We start from the raw sequence: 22,307 nt of genomic DNA, 5'->3' as shown, positions 1-22,307 counted from the left end.
GTCTCAACACATCATGTACTCAATGTCTCAACACATCATGTACTCAATGTCTCAGCATATCATGTACTCAATGTCTCAACACATCATGTACTCAATGTCTCAACACATCATGTACTCAATGTCTCAACACATCATGTACTCAATGTCTCAACACATCATGTACTCAATGTCTCAGCATGTCATGTACTCAATGTCTCAACACATCTTGTATGCAATGTCTCTACATATCATGTAATCAATGTCTCAGCACATCATGTACTCAATGTCTTAACACATCATGTACTCAATGTCTCAACACATCATGTACTCAATGTCTCAACACTTCATGTACTCAATGTCTCAGCATGTCATGTACTCAATGTCTCAACACATCTTGTACGCAATGTCTCAACATATCATGTACTCAATGTCTCAGCACATCATGTACTTAATGTCTCAACACATCATGTACTCAATGTCTCCACACATCATGTACTCAATGTCTCAGCATGTCATGTACTCAATGTCTCAACACTTCATGTACTCAATGTCTCAACACATCTTGGACGCAATGTCTCAGCACATCATGTACTCAATGTCTCAGCATGTCATGTACTCAATGTCTTAACACATCATGTACTCAATGTCTCAACACATCATGTACTCAATGTCTCAACACATCATGTACTCAATGTCTCCACATGTCCTAAGTAATGGTATCCTTAATTGTTAGGTCCTGTGTAAAATATACACATTCTCCTTAAAACTAAAGAATAAAAAATATTGAGATGATTATATAATTTTGCTTATTCCTGAAAACACTTGACTGTAATCTGTAACAATTACTCAGGGATTGATCCATATTAATATTTGATGCCAAATACAATATTGCTGTGACAATATCAATGAATGCAATACTAGAGATCAGAGATAAGTCTGGACATCTCTGACTGTTATTTATTACTAGAACAAAGAATATATATCCCTAACCTTATTGCTTCTTCTATTAAAGAAACACTTCACATATACTTCATAATCCTAAAAAATTGAAAGAATGTGTTCTTTTTCCAATGTATAAGTAGTTGAAACATATCCAAAACTACGAATTACTCAAAACGATACCAGGGAAACAGAGGGTATGACCAATTTATACACCAAGTCTGGATAACTCTTAAATTATACAAAACAGAGTTAATGAAGTTTCATGTTGATACCTCTTATAGTTTTAGGAGTGATAAGCTCTGGACAAAATTTTGATGAATACAAAGAAGAACAAACTGAGGGGAGAAAAGGCAGATCAACAGATCAATGGACAATGTGGAAACTATATGCTTTCCCTTCGAGGAGCATAATAAAACAGGGAAACAGAGGGTATAGCATTAAGGAAAATAAAACAGGGAAACAGAGGGTATAGCATTAAGGAAAATAAACCAGGCAAACAGAGGGTATAGCATTAAGGAAAATAAACTAGGTAAACAGAAGGTATAGCATTAAGGAAAATAAACCAGGGAAACAGAGGGTATAGCATTAAGGAAAATAAACCAGGGAAACTAAACCAGAGAAACAGAGGGTATAGCATTAAGGAAAATAAACCAGGCAAACAGAGGGTATAGCATTAAGGAAAATAAACTAGGTAAACAGAAGGTATAGCATTAAGGAAAATAAACCAGGGAAACAGAGGGTATAGCATTAAGGAAAATAAACCAGGGAAACAGAGGGTATAGCATTAAGGAAAATAAAACATGGAAACAGAGGGTATAGCATTAGGGAAAATAAACCAGGCAAACAGAGGGTATAGCATTAAGGAAAATAAACCAGGCAAACAGAGGGTATAGCATTAAGGAAAATAGACCAGGCAAACAGAGGGTATAGCATTAAGGAAAATAAACCAGGGAAACTAAACCAGAGAAACAGAGGGTATAGCATTAAGGAAAATAAACCAGGGAAACAGAGGGTATAGCATTAAGGAAAATAAACCAGGCAAACAGAGGGTATAGCATTAAGGAAAATAAACCAGGCAAACAGAGGGTATAGCATTAAGGAAAATAAACCAGGCAAACAGAGGGTATAGCATTAAGGAAAATAAACTAGGCAAACAGAGGGTATAGCATTAAGGAAAATAAACCAGGCAAACAGAGAGTATAGCATTAAGGAAAATAAACTAGGCAAACAGAGGGTATAGCATTAAGGAAAATAAACCAGGCAAACAGAGGGTATAGCATTAAGGAAAATAAACCAGGGAAACTAAACCAGAGAAACAGAGGGTATAGCATTAAGGAAAATAAACCAGGGAAACAGAGGGTATAGCATTAAGGAAAATAAAACAGGGAAACAGAGGGTATAGCATTAAGGAAAATAAACCAGGGAAACAGAGGGTATAGCATTAAGGAAAATAAACCAGGGAAACTAAACCAGAGAAACAGAGGGTATAGCATTAAGGAAAATAAACCAGGGAAACAGAGGGTATAGCATTAAGGAAAATAAACCAGGGAAACTAAACCAGAGAAACAGAGGGTATAGCATTAAGGAAAATAAACCAGGCAAACAGAGGGTATAGTATTAAGGAAAATAAACCAGGCAAACAGAGGGTATAGCATTAAGGAAAATAAACCAGGGAAACAGAGGGTATAGCATTAAGGAAAATAAACCAGGCAAACAGAGGGTATAGCATTAAGGAAAATAAACCAGGGAAACTAAACCAGAGAAACAGAGGGTATAGCATTAAGGAAAATAAACCAGGGAAACAGAGGGTATAGCATTAAGGAAAATAAACCAGGGAAACTAAACCAGAGAAACAGAGGGTATAGCATTAAGGAAAATAAACTAGGTAAACAGAGGGTATAGCATTAAGGAAAATAAACCAGGGAAACAGAGGGTATAGCATTAAGGAAAATAAACCAGGGAAACAGAGAGTATAGCATTAAGGAAAATAAACCAGAGAAACTAAACCAGAGAAACAGAGGGTATAGCATTAAGGAAAATAAACCAGGCAAACAGAGGGTATAGCATTAAGGAAAATAAACTAGGTAAACAGAAGGTATAGCGTTAAGGAAAATAAACTAGGTAAACAGAGGGTATAGCATTAAGGAAAATAAACTAGGTAAACAGAGGGTATAGCATTAAGGAAAATAAACTAGGTAAACAGAAGGTATAGCATTAAGGAAAATAAACTAGGTAAACAGAGGGTATAGCATTAAGGAAAATAAACCAGGCAAACAGAGGGTATAGCATTAAGGAAAATAAACTAGGTAAACAGAAGGTATAGCATTAAGGAAAATAAACTAGGTAAACAGAGGGTATAGCATTAAGGAAAATAAACTAGGTAAACAGAGGGTATAGCATTAAGGAAAATAAACTAGGTAAACAGAGAGTATAGCATTAAGGAAAATAAACTAGGTAAACAGAGAGTATAGCATTAAGGAAAATAAACCAGGGAAACTAAACCAGAGAAACAGAGGGTATAGCATTAAGGAAAATAAACCAGGCAAACAGAGGGTATAGCATTAAGGAAAATAAACTAGGTAAACAGAAGGTATAGCATTAAGGAAAATAAACCAGGCAAACAGAGGGTATAGCATTAAGGAAAATAAACCAGGGAAACTAAACCAGAGAAACAGAGGGTATAGCATTAAGGAAAATAAACCAGGCAAACAGAGGGTATAGCATTAAGGAAAATAAACTAGGTAAACAGAAGGTATAGCATTAAGGAAAATAAACCAGGGAAACAGAGGGTATAGCATTAAGGAAAATAAACCAGGGAAACAGAGGGTATAGCATTAAGGAAAATAAAACATGGAAACAGAGGGTATAGCATTAGGGAAAATAAACCAGGCAAACAGAGGGTATAGCATTAAGGAAAATAAACCAGGCAAACAGAGGGTATAGCATTAAGGAAAATAGACCAGGCAAACAGAGGGTATAGCATTAAGGAAAATAAACCAGGCAAACAGAGGGTATAGCATTAAGGAAAATAAACCAGGGAAACTATAGAGAAACATATAGCATTAAGGAAAATAAACCAGGGAAACAGAGGGTATAGCATTAAGGAAAATAAACCAGGAAACAGAGGGTATAGCATTAAGGAAAATAAACCAGGCAAACAGAGGGTATAGCATTAAGGAAAATAAACCAGGGAAACTAAACCAGAGAAACAGAGGGTATAGCATTAAGGAAAATAAACCAGGGAAACAGAGGGTATAGCATTAAGGAAAATAAACCAGGGAAACTAAACCAGAGAAACAGAGGGTATAGCATTAAGGAAAATAAACCAGGCAAACAGAGGGTATAGCATTAAGGAAAATAAACCAGGGAAACAGAGGGTATAGCATTAAGGAAAATAAACCAGGGAAACTAAACCAAAGAAACAGAGGGTATAGCATTAAGGAAAATAAACCAGGGAAACAGAGGGTATAGCATTAAGGAAAATAAACCAGGCAAACAGAGGGTATAGCATTAAGGAAAATAAACTGAGACAAAAATCTGTTGGATATGGAATGCTCAGTTTTGGGAGACTCACTGCTAATTAATATTTATGTCACATATAACATCCATGCAGCTCTGCCTCCAAATGAAACCATTTCAAACTCAAGGAAAAATCAATTTTTCCCTAGGGTATTAGATAGCATGTATTCACGATTTTTGGCTGCTCATGTACATCATTGGCATCGGCAAGCTATTAAAATCATGTAAAAAACATGCAGAACATCAAGCCAAGATATTTATCAGCTATAGGATGAGACACAGCAGTGTTCAACAATGATGTAAATGTCATCAAGCAACTATGACTGCGAGATAACATGGTGGAAAAATCTAATAAGGATATTCAGTGATAAAATTTTAATTGATATGGTAAAACTATTTCAGAAATTTTCTGCAACAATGACTACAAAATCATTTAACTTTAATTGACAAAAGTTTTTATCTTGAGTCCAAATTTGCATATCTAAACTTCCTTATTTTGAGAGCTCAAGTTTGTGCAATTGAACTTTTCATCACAGAAATCTTGGTAAAATAATAAACAAGAGAAACACACTGTAGAATCAGATTAGCCTGCCCCACGTCACAGCCTGCCCCACGTCACAGCCTGCCCCACGTCACAGCCTGCCCCACTTCACAGCCTGCCCCACGTCACAGCCTGCCCCACTTCACAGCCTGCCCCACGTCACAGCCTGCCCCACGTCACAGCCTGCCCCACCCCACTTCACAGCCTGCCCCACGTCACAGCCTGCCCACAGCCTGCCCTTGTCACAGCCTGCCCCATGTCACAGCCTGCCCACATCACAGCCTGCCCACGTCACAGCCTGCCCCACGTCACAGCCTTCCCCACATCACAGTCTGCCTACGTCACAGCCTGCCCCACATCACAGCCTGCCCACGTCACAGCCTGCCCACAGCCTGCCCTTGTCACAGCCTGCCCCAGCCTGCCCCACGTCACAGCCTGCCCACAGCCTGCCCTTGTCACAGCCTGCCCCAGCCTGCTCCACGTCACAGCCTGCCCACGTCACAGCCTGCCCCACGTCACAGCCTGCCCACAGCCTGCCCTTGTCACAGCCTGCCCCAGCCTGCCCCACGTCACAGCCTGCCCACGTCACAGCCTGCCCCACGTCACAGCCTGCCCCACGTCACAGCCTGCCCACGTCACAGCCTGCCCACGTCACAGCCTGCCCACGTCACAGCCTGCCCACAGCCTGCCCTTGTCACAGCCTGCCCCAGCCTGCCCCACGTCACAGCCTGCCCCACTTCACAGCCTGCCCCACTTCACAGCTTGCCCCATGTCACAGCCTGCCCACAGCCTGCCCTTGTCACAGCCTGCCCACATCACAGCCTGCCCCACGTCACAGCCTGCCCCACGTCACAGCCTTCCCCACATCACAGCCTGCCCACGTCACAGCCTGCCCCACATCACAGCCTGCCCACGTCACAGCCTGCCCCAGCCTGCCCCACGTCACAGCCTGCCCACAGCCTGCCCTTGTCACAGCCTGCCCCAGCCTGCTCCACGTCACAGCCTGCCCACGTCACAGCCTTCCCCACGTCACAGCCTGCCCACAGCCTGCCCTTGTCACAGCCTGCCCCAGCCTGCCCCACGTCACAGCCTGCCCACGTCACAGCCTGCCCCACGTCACAGCCTGCCCCACGTCACAGCCTGCCCACGTCACAGCCTGCCCCACGTCACAGCCTGCCCACGTCACAGCCTGCCCATGTCACAGCCTGCCCACAGCCTGCCCTTGTCACAGCCTGCCCCAGCCTGCCCCACGTCACAGCCTGCCCACAGCCTGCCCTTGTCACAGCCTGCCCCAGCCTGCTCCACGTCACAGCCTGCCCACGTCACAGCCTGCCCCACGTCACAGCCTGCCCACGTCATAGCCTGCCCCACGTCACAGCCTGCCCCACGTCACAGCCTGCCCACGTCACAGCCTGCCCCACGTCACAGCCTGCCCACGTCACAGCCTGCCCAAGCCTGCCCCATGTCACAGCCTGCCCACGTCACAGCCTGCCCCACGTCACAGCCTGCCCACCACATCAAATAGAAATACCTGGTACCTAATATTGTACCATAAAACAGTATGAAGGACGACTGTGTGTGGCATTGCAATAAAACAATGTAAAAGACATCCTTAAGAATTTAACTGAAGATTTTTTTGTTGTCTAATTGTAGAAGTTGAAGGCTACAAACACCATACAAGAAGCCCATCATATGCCATCCAGAGAGGGTAAAATGTCTTCCTAAAGGACCACATCAGCAAAGACTGCCATAATATCAAAGTGTTCTATGTTTGAATGAGATCAGTTGAAAACTGAGAAAGGAAAATGTAAGACAAAAATGAACTGCTGAGACAACGGTGAGCAGAACTGCCATCCAGAATACAATACCCCCCCACCACTTCCCCCAATAAAAAAAGCTTTGATTGCTTTGGTTTCAATGTATGACTTTGAATTTCCCTTCTAATGTCCAATCTCCCTACCATACATTATAAAACCTTTGGGACATTACAACTTCACATATGTATAGTGACCAGATTACTAAGATGGTAAGATCTACATGACATAATATTTTGGTACAGTTTCATTAAAAATTGCCGAGTATAGTCATACGTTAAGGAGAAGTCTGGACAAGATTCCTAAAACTATTGGTCTAATTTGGTTACATATTCATAACCGCATGACAATATCTCAATTTTGACCAATCAGAAGTATCCAATGAATTTCCATGAGAGAAATGGTTCTAGACACACCTAATGTGTCAACATTTTGGGGCTTTGTTATGACATCTGATAAAGTGTCATTAAAACTGAGCTAAGGACTAATGAGCTCGACGTGCCATCTCCAAAAACCAGTGTATAAGGACCTGGTAAGCATGGCGACCAAAAGTTTTGGCAAAAAAAAAAATCCTGCATGCATATTTACATATGGCCCCTAAACATTCTTGTGTAATTTTGAAAATGGGCAACAAGTTCAGCTGGAGCTAATTCCAATACAATCATAAACCCCACCCTCCAACCCCAACTTCATTGCGGGAGTTAAAATAACTCTTCCATTAACAAACAGGAGTGTGATTCAGGAATCAGAATACAAACACTACTGTATATGGTCATTTCCACACTACTGTATATGGTCATTTCCACACTACTGTATATGGTCATTTCCACACTACTGGTCATTTCCACACTACTGTATATGGTCATTTCCAAAGAGACAAATCTGTGAGATATGAAGTCTTCTGCCTATCACAGAGGGCCAACCTACCAAATTACAGAAGGTTTTGTTTGACATAAATTCATATCTTTCTTCAGACGGGTAAATAATCACATATGTAGATATTGCTTGTGACTATCACATAAATTACATGGTACCAGAAATCAACAGAATTTGTTTAATCTTATACCATGAGATAAGTCAGATATATATAGTTTGAGCTACATTCAAGGAAGTGTAGTTTTAGTGAGAGGATAGCAATATATAGAAATCTATCATACATCTGGCAGTCTGGACATTTACCTTACCTTTTTCAGGGACAAAAATACTGTTTATGAAGATCAATGAGATTTTAATGACCAAATAGGTTTTCAGACTGATGTCTTACATATTGTGCACTAAAGCCTTACAACTGGAAAAACTATGATTACAGAAACCTCAAATCTGCACATATTCACCTCAGTAACATTACTCATTGTCTTTGTATCAATCAATTCTGCTGTGTGAGCAGGCAAGACTGACCAATCAATATCTCAAATCCCCACACATAACAGCAGGTCTGGTGGTACTATGTTATAGACAAATTCATAACTTAGACTGAAATGCATAAAATCTTGTTGGTAATGTAACTATGTATAATACAGTATTAACTGTATGTAACTAATGCCATTATAATTGCAAGCTACTCATTTGACAAAATCTTCAGTAAAATCGGCTAGTTAGAGGCCAAAAGGTCAACAGGTCATTTACAACTACATTAACAATAATTATATTCAGAAAACACTTATTTGTTTATATGAACAGTCAGCTTAGTCAGCTGAGTCAGGGAACACATCGGTTGAAAATGTGTGTGTAAAGTGCTTGCTTAGGAACACACTACATCTGGTCTGCTACAAGGGCTCTCCAACATCTAAACGCTCTCAAAATCAATACCTATTGCATGCATTAGCAATCTCTATTTGGCAGATAAAGCATTGTGCACATCTTTCCAATGTTATGATCTCACAACCTTCCTACGTTTATCATCAGTGTAAGAAAGGTATGGCATACAGCATTTTGTTTAATGATCAGGCTTACAAAGGGTGTCAAGGGAAACATATGATTAGATGTCTTCGGAGACAACAGGCTGTGACTGAGTATGTCTTGGGAGACATAAGGCTTACTGAGGCTGCTGTGAGCGATAACAGGCTCTGACTGGGTATGTCTTGGGAGACATAAGGCTTACTGAGTCTGCTGTGAGAGACAGCTCTGACTAGGGATGTCTTGGGAGACATAAGGCTTACTGAGGCTGCTGTGAGAGACAACAGGCTGTGACTGGGTATGTCTTGGGAGATACAAGGCTTACTGAGTCTGCTGTGAGCGATAACAGGCTCTGACTAGGGATGTCTTGGGAGACATAAGGCTTACTGAGGCTGCTGTGAGAGATAACAGGGTCTGACTAGGGATGTCTTGGGAGACATAAGGCTTACTGAGGCTGCTGTGAGAGACAACAGGCTCTGACTAGGGATGTCTTTGGAGACATAAGGCTGTGAGAAATATCAGACTTACTGGATATCCCTTTAGTGACAACATACACTGCTGATGTCATAGGAGACAGATAAATAACTGATAAAACAGGAAAGCCTTAACTACAGTACATTGTCTATTCCACCTATGCAGAGATGAGACAGCTCACAATATCTAGTGTGTTAGTTACAGGTGGACATGTAGCTGACAGGGTATATGATGTAGGTGGCATGACAGATGTTAATTACAGGTGGACCAGTAGCTGACAGGGTATATGATGTAGGTGGCATGACAGATGTTAATTACAGGTGGACCAGTAGCTGACAGGGTATATGATGTAGGTGGCATGACAGATGTTAATTACAGGTGGACATGTAGCTGACAGGGTATATGATGTAGGTGGCATGACAGATGTTAATTACAGGTGGACATGTAGCTGACAGGGTATATGATGTAGGTGGCATGACAGATGTTAATTACAGGTGGACCAGTAGCTGACAGGGTATATGATGTAGGTGGCATGACAGATGTTAATTACAGGTGGACATGTAGCTGACAGGGTATATGATGTAGGTGGTTTGACAGATGTTAATTACAGGTGGACATGTAGCTGACAGGGTATATGATGTAGGTGGCATGACAGATGTTAATTACAGGTGGACCAGTAGCTGACAGGGTATATGATGTAGGTGGCATGACAGATGTTAATTACAGGTGGACCAGTAGCTGACAGGGTATATGATGTAGGTGGCATGACAGATGTTAATTACAGGTGGACATGTAGCTGACAGGGTATATGATGTAGGTGGCATGACAGATGTTAATTACAGGTGGACCAGTAGCTGACAGGGTATATGATGTAGGTGGCATGACAGATGTTAATTACAGGTGGACCAGTAGCTGACAGGGTATATGATGTAGGTGGCATGACAGATGTTAATTACAGGTGGACCAGTAGCTGACAGAGTATATGATGTAGGTGGCATGACAGATGTTAATTACAGGTGGACATGTAGCTGAAAGGGTATATGATGTAGGTGGCATGACAGATGTTAATTACAGGTGGACCAGTAGCTGACAGGGTATATGATGTAGGTGGCATGACAGATGTTAATTACAGGTGGACATGTAGCTGACAGGGTATATGATGTAGGTGGCATGACAGATGTTAATTACAGGTGGACCAGTAGCTGACAGGGTATATGATGTAGGTGGCATGACAGATGTTAATTACAGGTGGACCAGTAGCTGACAGGGTATATGATGTAGGTGGCATGACAGATGTTAATTACAGGTGGACATGTAGCTGACAGGGTATATGATGTAGGTGGCATGACAGATGTTAATTACAGGTGGACATGTAGCTGACAGGGTATATGATGTAGGTGGCATGACAGATGTTAATTACAGGTGGACATGTAGCTGACAGGGTATATGATGTAGGTGGCATGACAGATGTTAATTACAGGTGGACATGTAGCTGACAGGGTATATGATGTAGGTGGTTTGACAGATGTTAATTACAGGTGGACCAGTAGCTGACAGGGTATATGATGTAGGTGGTTTGACAGATGTTAATTACAGGTGGACCAGTAGCTGACAGGGTATATGATGTAGGTGGCATGACAGATGTTAATTACAGGTGGACCAGTAGCTGACAGGGTATATGATGTAGGTGGCATGACAGATGTTAATTACAGGTGGACCAGTAGCTGACAGGGTATATGATGTAGGTGGCATGACAGATGTTAATTACAGGTGGACCAGTAGCTGACAGGGTATATGATGTAGGTGGCATGACAGATGTTAATTACAGGTGGACATGTAGCTGACAGGGTATATGATGTAGGTGACATGACAGATGTTAATTACAGGTGGACATGTAGCTGACAGGGTATATGATGTAGGTGGTTTGACAGATGTTAATTACAGGTGGACCAGTAGCTGACAGGGTATATGATGTAGGTGGCATGACAGATGTTAATTGCACATTTGTCTGGAACAAAATCAATAGTCCCCAGCTAATGGAATTGTAATAATATCTGACCACCACTGACCATCATCAGTGTACATATTAATTAACATCAGATCTATACATGGTAACCAACAAATCTCTTGTGTAAAGCTACTCTTCCTCAAGGGCACAAATCTTTCCAGATATGAAAACACTTTCATTATTAATATCTCAAATCCTGTGGGTATAGATTATAAAATAAAAGCTGCATCCTCCACTGAGTCCATGCCTGGTAATCAACATACAATAGACTGATCCATTTAAAATCATGAAACGTCATTGTCCTGTGAAAAGCTCATCCCCTGCTTTAGTGTAAAGGGTAATGTGAAAGCTCCCCTGAGGCCTATAAGTTCATCCCTTGATTTTGAGTACAGAGTAATGTGTAAGCCCCCTGGGGTCTGTAATAGATTCATCCCTTGATTTTTGAGTACAGAGTAATGTGTAAGCCCCCTGGGGTCTGTAATAAGTTCATCCCTTGATTTTTGAGTACAGAGTAATGTGTAAGCCCCCTGGGGTCTGTAATAAGTTCATCCCTTGATTTTTGAGTACAGAGTAATGTGTAAGCCCCCTGAGGTCTGTAATAAGTAAGTTCATCCCTTGATTTTTGAGTACAGAGTAATGTGTAAGCCCCCTGAGGTCTGTAATAAGTAAGTTCATCCCTTGATTTTGAGTACAGAGTAATGTGTAAGCCCCCTGGGGTCTGTAATAAATTCATCCCTTGATTTTTGAGTACAGAGTAATGTGTAAGCCCCCTGAGGTCTGTAATAAGTAAGTTCATCCCTTGATTTTTGAGTACAGAGTAATGTGTAAGCCCCCTGAGGTCTGTAATAAGTTCATCCCTTGATTTTTGAGTACAGAGTAATGTGTAAGCTCCCTGGAGTCTGTAATAAAACAATCCCTTGATTTTTGAGTACAGAGTAATGTGTAAGCCCCCTGTGGCCTGTAATAAGGCCAATCATTAATTTTGAGTAAAAGTGAGTGATTTGCATCCCAAGATCATTTTTGGGAAGCAAATGAATAAAGGTAATGTTTTAAAATATATTTCATTTTCAGAATATTTGTCAGGATCTTGATAACAAAAAGCCATTGGAGAACAGGCAATGCCCCATAATGACTTGAGATTAACAAGACCAATGTTGAGGAAGGGCCCTGCCTATCAGCTATCACATAGAAGGTTTTATATGCAAATGTAGCATGAAAAATTAGCACTGAATGGTCATGACCTAATAAGGATAATTTTGTACCAAATTAGGAATCCATTATACCATCCATTCTAAAGTTAATTTTAAAAGTCTCAGCCAATCAGCTAATCAATAGCATTACTCGTTCATAACTCCATATGGATCATTTCAACCAAGTAAGAGGTCAACGGCACCAGTCTTTCTTGAGAAGAAGCAAAAATATCTTGGCCAATCAAAAGTCTCAGCGGCAATCTTGGATTTTCCAATCAGTGCAAAATACAACACTTATGCTGGACCTCATGATGATCACTTGTTTCAGATTAGAAGTCAATGGCACTAGCTGTTCTTCAGAAGAATTTGAAAATGTCTCGTCAAATCAGAAACCACAGCAGCCATTTTGAATTTTCCAATCAGTGTGAAAAACAACAACACTTGCAACAACACATCAAGGTTATCATTTGTGCAAAGTTAGAAATCAATGGAAACAACCATTACTGAGAAGAAGTCAAAAATGTCTCAGCTAATCAGAAGCCACAGCGGGCATATTGGATTTCCCTGCAGTCTATGCCAAAACCAATGACACTTGTGAGAGATGTGGTGATGATCATTTGTACCAGTGTTCAAAGTCCTATAACTCTTGTAGACATTAGTAATCAAAATCATGCAATGTTTCATGCTGATAAACCTATATACCAAACTTGATAAAAATCTGACAGCAAATATGCAGTATGCAGAAAGTATCAAAATGGTCAATTTTCAGAATTTAAAGTCCCATAACTCTTGCAATCATATACAGATTTCACAGGCTATCAAACCCCTGTGAGGCCTTATCAATATGAACCCACATACCAAATTCAGTGATAATCCTACAACAAATAGACAAGTTATTGTGCAGAAAGCAAAAATGCACAGACAGATGGACTACACAGCACCCACATCTTGATGCCGGGCACTAACTAACCTGAAATAGGTAAAGACTAACTTTGTCTCGAGGTCAACACAGTGACCAACAACCTTACCTGAATTGTACATCATAAAAAATCACCAAATGGTACATTATTGTGAGGTTGTTCAACAACATCAATTGAAAATAAGTTCATTACTGCATGTAGTATTCCTTTGAGAGGTGTTCTAATATGTAGAATTACAGGAATTAGAAATCAATAAGTTTTAATCAATTTCCAATGTCCTCTACTCCTGAACTACATCAATACACTTAGAAAAGCAGGCGGGCTATCTAGCAGTATTTTATCTATTAAACATATCTGAACATCACATAAATTATACTAAATATCATATTAGCTGTTCTCCTCAAATGATTCAAATCTTTAAGTAGAAAACTATCTAAACTACTTTAAATAATTTGTCTGATGTCTAGGATTTATTAATGTAATAAGGAAATTCATAAATCTTTTAGAAAGAAAAAGCAACTTCCAATATAATATTCCACATGAATGTCCTGTTTAGAACATTAATATTTGATGCAATTTGTATATCTACTACACTTCTTAAGTGTAGCACACATCACTAAGACCTGTCAGTCATGTGAGAAGTGTAGCACACATCACTAAGACCTGTCAGTCATGTGAGAAGTGTAGCACACATCACTAAGACCTGTCAGTCATGTGAGAAGTGTAGCACACATCACTAAGACCTGTCAGTCATGTGAGAAGTGTAGCACACATCACTAAGACCTGTCAGTCATGTGAGAAGTGTAGCACACATCACTAAGACCTGTCAGTCATGTGAGAAGTGTAGCACACATCACTAAGACCTGTCAGTCATGTGAGAAGTGTAGCACACATCACTAAGACCTGTCAGTCATGTGAGAAGTGTAGCACACATCACTAAGACCTGTCAGTCATGTGAGAAGTGTAGCACATCACTAAGACCTGTCAGTCATGTGAGAAGTGTAGCACACATCACTAAGACCTGTCAGTCATGTGAGAAGTGTAGCACACATCACTAAGACCTGTCAGTCATGTGAGAAGTGTAGCACATCACTAAGACCTGTCAGTCATGTGAGAAGTGTAGCACACATCACTAAGACCTGTCAGTCATGTGAGAAGAACAGCTCACATCACTAAGACCTGTCAGTCATGTGAGAAGTGTAGCACATCACTAAGACTTGTCAGTCATGTGAGAAGTGTAGCACACATCACTAAGACCTGTCAGTCATGTGAGAAGAACAGCTCACATCACTAAGACCTGTCAGTCATGTGAGAAGTGTAGCACACATCACTAAGACCTGTCAGTCATGTGAGAAGTGTAGCACATCACTAAGACCTGTCAGTCATGTGAGAAGTGTAGCACATCACTAAGACCTGTCAGTCATGTGAGAAGTGTAGCACACATCACTAAGACCTGTCAGTCATGTGAGAAGTGTAGCACACATCACTAAGACCTGTCAGTCATGTGAGAAGTGTAGCACACATCACTAAGACCTGTCAGTCATGTGAGAAGTGTAGCACACATCACTAAGACCTGTCAGTCATGTGAGAAGTGTAGCACACATCACTAAGACCTGTCAGTCATGTGAGAAGTGTAGCACACATCACTAAGACCTGTCAGTCATGTGAGAAGTGTAGCACACATCACTGTCAAGACACTGTCAGTCATGTGAGAAGTGTAGCACACATCACTAAGACCTGTCAGTCATGTGAGAAGTGTAGCACACATCACTAAGACCTGTCAGTCATGTGAGAAGTGTAGCACACATCACTAAGACCTGTCAGTCATGTGAGAAGTGTAGCACACATCACTAAGACCTGTCAGTCATGTGAGAAGTGTAGCACACATCACTAAGACCTGTCAGTCATGTGAGAAGTGTAGCACACATCACTAAGACCTGTCAGTCATGTGAGAAGTGTAGCACACATCACTAAGACCTGTCAGTCATGTGAGAAGTGTAGCACACATCACTAAGACCTGTCAGTCATGTGAGAAGTGTAGCACACATCACTAAGACCTGTCAGTCATGTGAGAAGTGTAGCACACATCACTAAGACCTGTCAGTCATGTGAGAAGTGTAGCACACATCACTAAGACCTGTCAGTCATGTGAGAAGTGTAGCACACATCACTAAGACCTGTCAGTCATGTGAGAAGTGTAGCACACATCACTAAGACCTGTCAGTCATGTGAGAAGTGTAGCACACATCACTAAGACCTGTCAGTCATGTGAGAAGTGTAGCACACATCACTAAGACCTGTCAGTCATGTGAGAAGTGTAGCACACATCACTAAGACCTGTCAGTCATGTGAGAAGTGTAGCACACATCACTAAGACCTGTCAGTCATGTGAGTGAGTAGTGTAGAAGTGTATCACATCACTAAGACCTGTCAGTCATGTGAGAAGTGTAGCACACATCACTAAGACCTGTCAGTCATGTGAGAAGTGTAGCACACATCACTAAGACCTGTCAGTCATGTGAGAAGTGTAGCACACATCACTAAGACCTGTCAGTCATGTGAGAAGTGTAGCACACATCACTAAGACCTGTCAGTCATGTGAGAAGTGTAGCACACATCACTAAGACCTGTCAGTCATGTGAGAAGTGTAGCACACATCACTAAGACCTGTCAGTCATGTGAGAAGTGTAGCACACATCACTAAGACCTGTCAGTCATGTGAGAAGTGTAGCACACATCACTAAGACCTGTCAGTCATGTGAGAAGTGTAGCACACATCACTAAGACCTGTCAGTCATGTGAGAAGTGTAGCACACATCACTAAGACCTGTCAGTCATGTGAGAAGTGTAGCACACATCACTAAGACCTGTCAGTCATGTGAGAAGTGTAGCACACATCACTAAGACCTGTCAGTCATGTGAGAAGTGTAGCACACATCACTAAGACCTGTCAGTCATGTGAGAAGTGTAGCACACATCACTAAGACCTGTCAGTCATGTGAGAAGTGTAGCACACATCACTAAGACCTGTCAGTCATGTGAGAAGAACAGCTCACATCACTAAGACCTGTCAGTCATGTGAGAAGTGTAGCACACATCACTAAGACCTGTCAGTCATGTGAGAAGTGTAGCACACATCACTAAGACCTGTCAGTCATGTGAGAAGTGTAGCACACATCACTAAGACCTGTCAGTCATGTGAGAAGTGTAGCACACATCACTAAGACCTGTCAGTCATGTGAGAAGTGTAGCACATCACTAAGACAGTCATGTGAGAAGTGTAGCACACATCACTAAGACCTGTCAGTCATGTGAGAAGTGTAGCACACATCACTAAGACCTGTCAGTCATGTGAGAAGTGTAGCACACATCACTAAGACCTGTCAGTCATGTGAGAAGTGTAGCACACATCACTAAGACCTGTCAGTCATGTGAGAAGTGTAGCACACATCACTAAGACCTGTCAGTCATGTGAGAAGTGTAGCACACATCACTAAGACCTGTCAGTCATGTGAGAAGTGTAGCACACATCACTAAGACCTGTCAGTCATGTGAGAAGTGTAGCACACATCATAAGACCTGTCAGTCATGTGAGAAGACCTCACTAAGACCTGTCAGTCATGTGAGAAGTGTAGCACACATCACTAAGACCTGTCAGTCATGTGAGAAGTGTAGCACACATCACTAAGACCTGTCAGTCATGTGAGAAGTGTAGCACACATCACTAAGACCTGTCAGTCATGTGAGAAGTGTAGCACACATCACTAAGACCTGTCAGTCATGTGAGAAGTGTAGCACATCACTAAGACCTGTCAGTCATGTGAGAAGTGTAGCACACATCACTAAGACCTGTCAGTCATGTGAGAAGTGTAGCACACATCACTAAGACCTGTCAGTCATGTGAGAAGTGTAGCACACATCACTAAGACCTGTCAGTCATGTGAGAAGTGTAGCACACATCACTAAGACCTGTCAGTCATGTGAGAAGTGTAGCACACATCACTAAGACCTGTCAGTCATGTGAGAAGTGTAGCACACATCACTAAGACCTGTCACACATCACTAAGACCTGTCAGTCATGTGAGAAGTGTAGCACACATCACTAAGACCTGTCAGTCATGTGAGAAGTGTAGCACACATCACTAAGACCTGTCAGTCATGTGAGAAGTGTAGCACACATCACTAAGACCTGTCAGTCATGTGAGAAGTGTAGCACACATCACTAAGACCTGTCAGTCATGTGAGAAGTGTAGCACACATCACTAAGACCTGTCAGTCATGTGAGAAGTGAGAAGTGTCAGTAGCACATCACTAAGACCTGTCAGTCATGTGAGAAGTGTAGCACACATCACTAAGACCTGTCAGTCATGTGAGAAGTGTAGCACACATCACTAAGACCTGTCAGTCATGTGAGAAGTGTAGCACACATCACTAAGACCTGTCAGTCATGTGAGAAGTGTAGCACACATCACTAAGACCTGTCAGTCATGTGAGAAGTGTAGCACGCATCACTAAGACCTGTCAGTCATGTGAGAAGTGTAGCACACATCACTAAGACCTGTCAGTCATGTGAGAAGTGTAGCACACATCACTAAGACCTGTCAGTCATGTGAGAAGTGTAGCACATCACTAAGACTTGTCAGTCATGTGAGAAGTGTAGCACACATCACTAAGACCTGTCAGTCATGTGAGAAGTGTAGCACACATCACTAAGACCTGTCAGTCATGTGAGAAGTGTAGCACACATCACTAAGACCTGTCAGTCATGTGAGAAGAACAGCTCACATCACTAAGACCTGTCAGTCATGTGAGAAGTGTAGCACACATCACTAAGACCTGTCAGTCATGTGAGAAGTGTAGCACACATCACTAAGACCTGTCAGTCATGTGAGAAGTGTAGCACACATCACTAAGACCTGTCAGTCATGAAAAATGAAAGTGGGAAGTGCTTTCTCTGCCAGAAGTCAATGCCTGTCTGACTTTAAGTTTTAAATGATAATAAAATACTTGAAGTTTGGGAACCGACCATATGCGTGTTTAAGAACACTTCCCTCAGTCTTAAGTTAAATAATAGACATGTTTTCCCCATGGTATACTGCAATCTTGCATGTTTTTTATGTCAACTGTAAATATATTCTTAAAAAATTACAAGCACATGTGGTTTAATTTAGTAACAAGTTAAAAAAGCATATTTACTTTTGCTTTAGGCATATAAACAATGAGTATGGAGTTTTGATAATTAATCTGCAATTATCAGCTTTATCAGCCCCTGCAGCTAACCCAGCCAACTTACTTCCCTGCAGACATTCCACTTACTATGTTTAAGAAGTCAACCAAGTCCTTTTATTACAAGAGGTATACCCATTTTCACTAAATAATCTCCCTATTTTTATTATAAGGCCAGTATTGCAGGATTGATATGTTAATGGATAGATAAGGTGTATTTTGTCACATGAACTGATGAAGAGAAACCTCATGCAAATGGTATACACATATATATGTATGTACAAGTAATGAATTTCATGCAGATTTATTCAACTGCAAATCAGTCCATGTACAATGTACATGAGGTTCACTTCCCTCCTTTTCACTTCATCAGTCCATGTACAATGTACATGAGGTTCACTTCCCTCCTTTTCACTTCATCAGTCCATGTACAATGTACATGAGGTTCACTTCCCTCCTTTTCACTTCATCAGTCCATGTACAATGTACATGAGGTTCACTTCCCTCCTTTTCACTTCATCAGTCCATGTACAATGTACATGTACAATGTTCACTTCCCTCCTTTTCACTTCCCTCCTTTTCACTTCATCAGTCCATGTACAATGTACATGAGGTTCACTTCCCTCCTTTTCACTTCATCAGTCCATGTACAATGTACATGAGGTTCACTTCCCTCCTTTTCACTTCATCAGTCCATGCAAGCAACAAAACAGAAAATCAATACTTCATTTCTGTTAACTATTTTCAAAATCCCATAGCAGGTCCCTTTTTAACTTCAGTAACTTCATTCTTTGCCAGGCAACACAAATTTAGGTTCCAAAACACAAATTAATTATTTCAATACAGATATGATTGAAGTGAAATTTAACATTAGATGATAAACTTAAACGAGATGAAAATGCTGACATATAGCTTACTTTAGTGTTTTTCAGTGTTTTGGAAGGTCTCAATTTAGTAGCACAAAGGTGCTGATAAGGTGGAAGCAGTCATGACACGACACAGTGCAAGTGTAATGGTGCCCCCATATTATTTTAGTGTCAGTACTTTATGATATCTCATTAATAATCGTTAATGTGACAATACTTTCTGTAATGTCCGTGTTTTGTAAGATCACATGTTTTTTTAAACTATCTACATTATCCACATGTTTTTCAATGGTATAAAAAACGTGTGTAAAACAGCTGTTTTACATGTGAACAAATGCACAACAGACATGTACAGCAATGCTACAAAACGATGCACCATTGTATCAACCAGAACAAAGAGCGATGCAGTCCACTTACTTCACCAGGAAATGATGTAACTGGGTTTTACTACCTTATCAAGGCAAACCAGTGATGCAAATACATCCAAAATGCCCCAAAAAAAAAAAATATCACAGAATTTTTGATAATACAAAATATTTGTGTGCTTTCAACAGTTTTGAATAGGAATATTCTAATGCACGAGCTCAGTGATTTTTAATAAATTTATCTTTATTACTTCTTAATGGAGTCAGAAGATTCAGCAGTCCTTGCAAGAATGATGATTTTGTTTGCTGGAATTTTCATCCCTTGAACAGCTATAGGGTCATTTTGAGGTGGTGTCTCCTGGTAGTAGCTGGTGACTGCCTCACTGAACAACATACAGGAGGCCCATCACGTCATCCAGAGCAATTAGGGTCGGATCTTCAGCTCAGGATAGTTCAGCTTATGTCAGCTAACACTCTAACAACTGAGTTATTGCAGCCAACAAAACAATCACTAAGTTGTAACATTTATACTATTAAGGCTAAATTCAATTCACAAAAACCAGTTTACAAAAATGCATAGCTCTTTCCTAAAAAAAAGAAACATAAACCAAAAACATAATATATAAACATAACCATTCATGCTACAATGAACTTTTCTATAGAAGTATTCTTTTGGTTTGATCTACAGACATTTAATCAACAAAACAACAACTACTTACACATGAAGAGATTGAACATGTTTGCTGGCAAGTTGTAAAATGAGTGCTGCAGTGATACACAGTCGTACATTTATATAAAGTCACAGCAGATGTTGTAGAGTGATTTTCTTCCTTCTAAATAGTAACTCAGAAGAGTTGGTGACAGGCTACCTCACCAGTGGTTGGTAGTTAAAATCCACACCAGATGTGTTGGAGAATGCTACATGTGCATCAGTCTATAGGTACACAGACATTTCTAGATCACAGTATCGGCATGTTTGTACACGGGGACCCTGAGTATCTACTTCAGCATCAGCTACAGTACTAGTGACTGTGTACACTATAATCGGCAGTATAACTGTCAGCAGAAAACTCTCTCAAGACATCATACTGCACAACACAGTCAAATAGTACAGAACTCCACGTGGCATTTCAATCAATTGTAGCCAGATAATTGGTGAGAGCACCTGCCCTTGTAAGTTGTTGTTAGTCGCCAGTACAATAGATGCTGCTACCTGTTAATTCACACTGGCAGACAATCTTACAGTAACCACAGCATGTACACTATACTGATTTTCATGTGCTAATCAATGTAGGTACTGATGTAAGCAACTGTCAGGCACTCTACAGTCACTGTATCACAGCTGTAAATATTGACCTTTCACTGACCCCTACCAGGATCAGTAGGTACATTGTGTAGATCTAATAGGATTTACACCTGCTCAGCAGTACCAATATTTACCAGTACGACATTGTAGGGAGGTTCACATGTAGGTACAAAGTTGTAAGTGTTTCTACTGGAGTATTACATATTCTATATGCATGAAGATCTTCATAGAATCAACACAACAGGTTTTTCTTCCATGTAATACATCTGATAACTATATTTCATCCATTAAGTGTTTGTTTTAATTGTCTTCCTCCAAAAACAAACCACACTGCCTAAACCCTGTCACTGTAAACTTCCATCTCTCATTGTCACTGTCTGTAAACTTCCATCTCTCATCATTGACAGTATAGCAAATTATCCTTTTATGTTTATCTCTTGTCATTGACAGTACATCTAACTATCATTTGTATTTATCTCTTGTCATTGACAGTACATCTAACTATCATTTGTATTTATCTCTTGTCGTTGACAGTACATCTAACTATCATTTGTATTTATCTCTTGTCATTGACAGTACATATAACTATCATTTGTATTTATCTCTTGTCATTGACAGTACATATAACTATCATTTGTATTTATCTCTTGTTATTGACAGTACATCTATCATTTGTATTTATCTCTTGTCATTGACAGTACATCAAACAATCATTTGTATTTATCTCTTGTCATTGACAGTACATCAAACTATCATTTGTATTTATCTCTTGTCATTGACAGTACATCAAACAATCATTTGTATTTATCTCTTGTTATTGACAGTACATCTATCATTTGTATTTATCTCTTGTCATTGACAGTACATCTAACTATCATTTGTATTTATCTCTTGTCATTGACAGTACATCTAACTATCATTTGTATTTATCTCTTGTTATTGACAGTACATCTATCATTTGTATTTATCTCCTGTCATTGACAGTACATCTAACTATCCCTCCATATTCATCCAATGGCACACTGCCAGTACATCTAACAATCCATGCTGATCACTACCAATAAAAAGAATACTTTGTGCCAGTCACTGTTGACACAATAAATAATCTGTGCTGATCACTGTTGACACAATAATCTGTGCTGATCACTGTTGACACAATAATCTGTGCTGATCACTGTTGACACAATAATCTGTGCTGATCACTGTTGACACAATAATCTGTGCTGATCACTGTTGACACATTAAATAATCTGTGCTGATC

The 22,307-nt window shown here is 40.5% G+C and overlaps 1 protein-coding gene across 3 annotated transcripts in view; it reads right to left on the bottom strand.

The window, feature by feature from the left end:
• The window catches only part of LOC132559923 (suppressor of tumorigenicity 7 protein homolog), a 97,442-nt gene that overhangs the window by 62,050 nt on the left and 13,085 nt on the right, over nt 1-22,307 (bottom strand). Inside the window, exon 1 of one of the 3 annotated variants that reach the window (XM_060224555.1) lies at nt 20,460-21,132. The exons of the other annotated variants lie outside the window; for them this stretch is intronic. Within the exon in view, the coding sequence (XP_060080538.1) occupies nt 20,460-20,529 (70 nt within the window). The 5' untranslated portion in view covers nt 20,530-21,132. Of the gene's footprint in view, nt 1-20,459; nt 21,133-22,307 lie in introns of those variants that run through there. 3 annotated transcript variants of the gene reach the window in all.

Source organism: Ylistrum balloti, unplaced genomic scaffold, assembly GCF_031769215.1.
Source record: "Ylistrum balloti isolate Yb309-2 unplaced genomic scaffold, AGI_CSIRO_Ybal_v1 Utg370996, whole genome shotgun sequence".
Lineage (NCBI taxonomy): Eukaryota > Metazoa > Mollusca > Bivalvia > Pectinida > Pectinidae > Ylistrum > Ylistrum balloti.
Note: the sequence above shows the minus strand (reverse complement) of the source record. Positions and strands in the feature narration are given on the sequence as shown.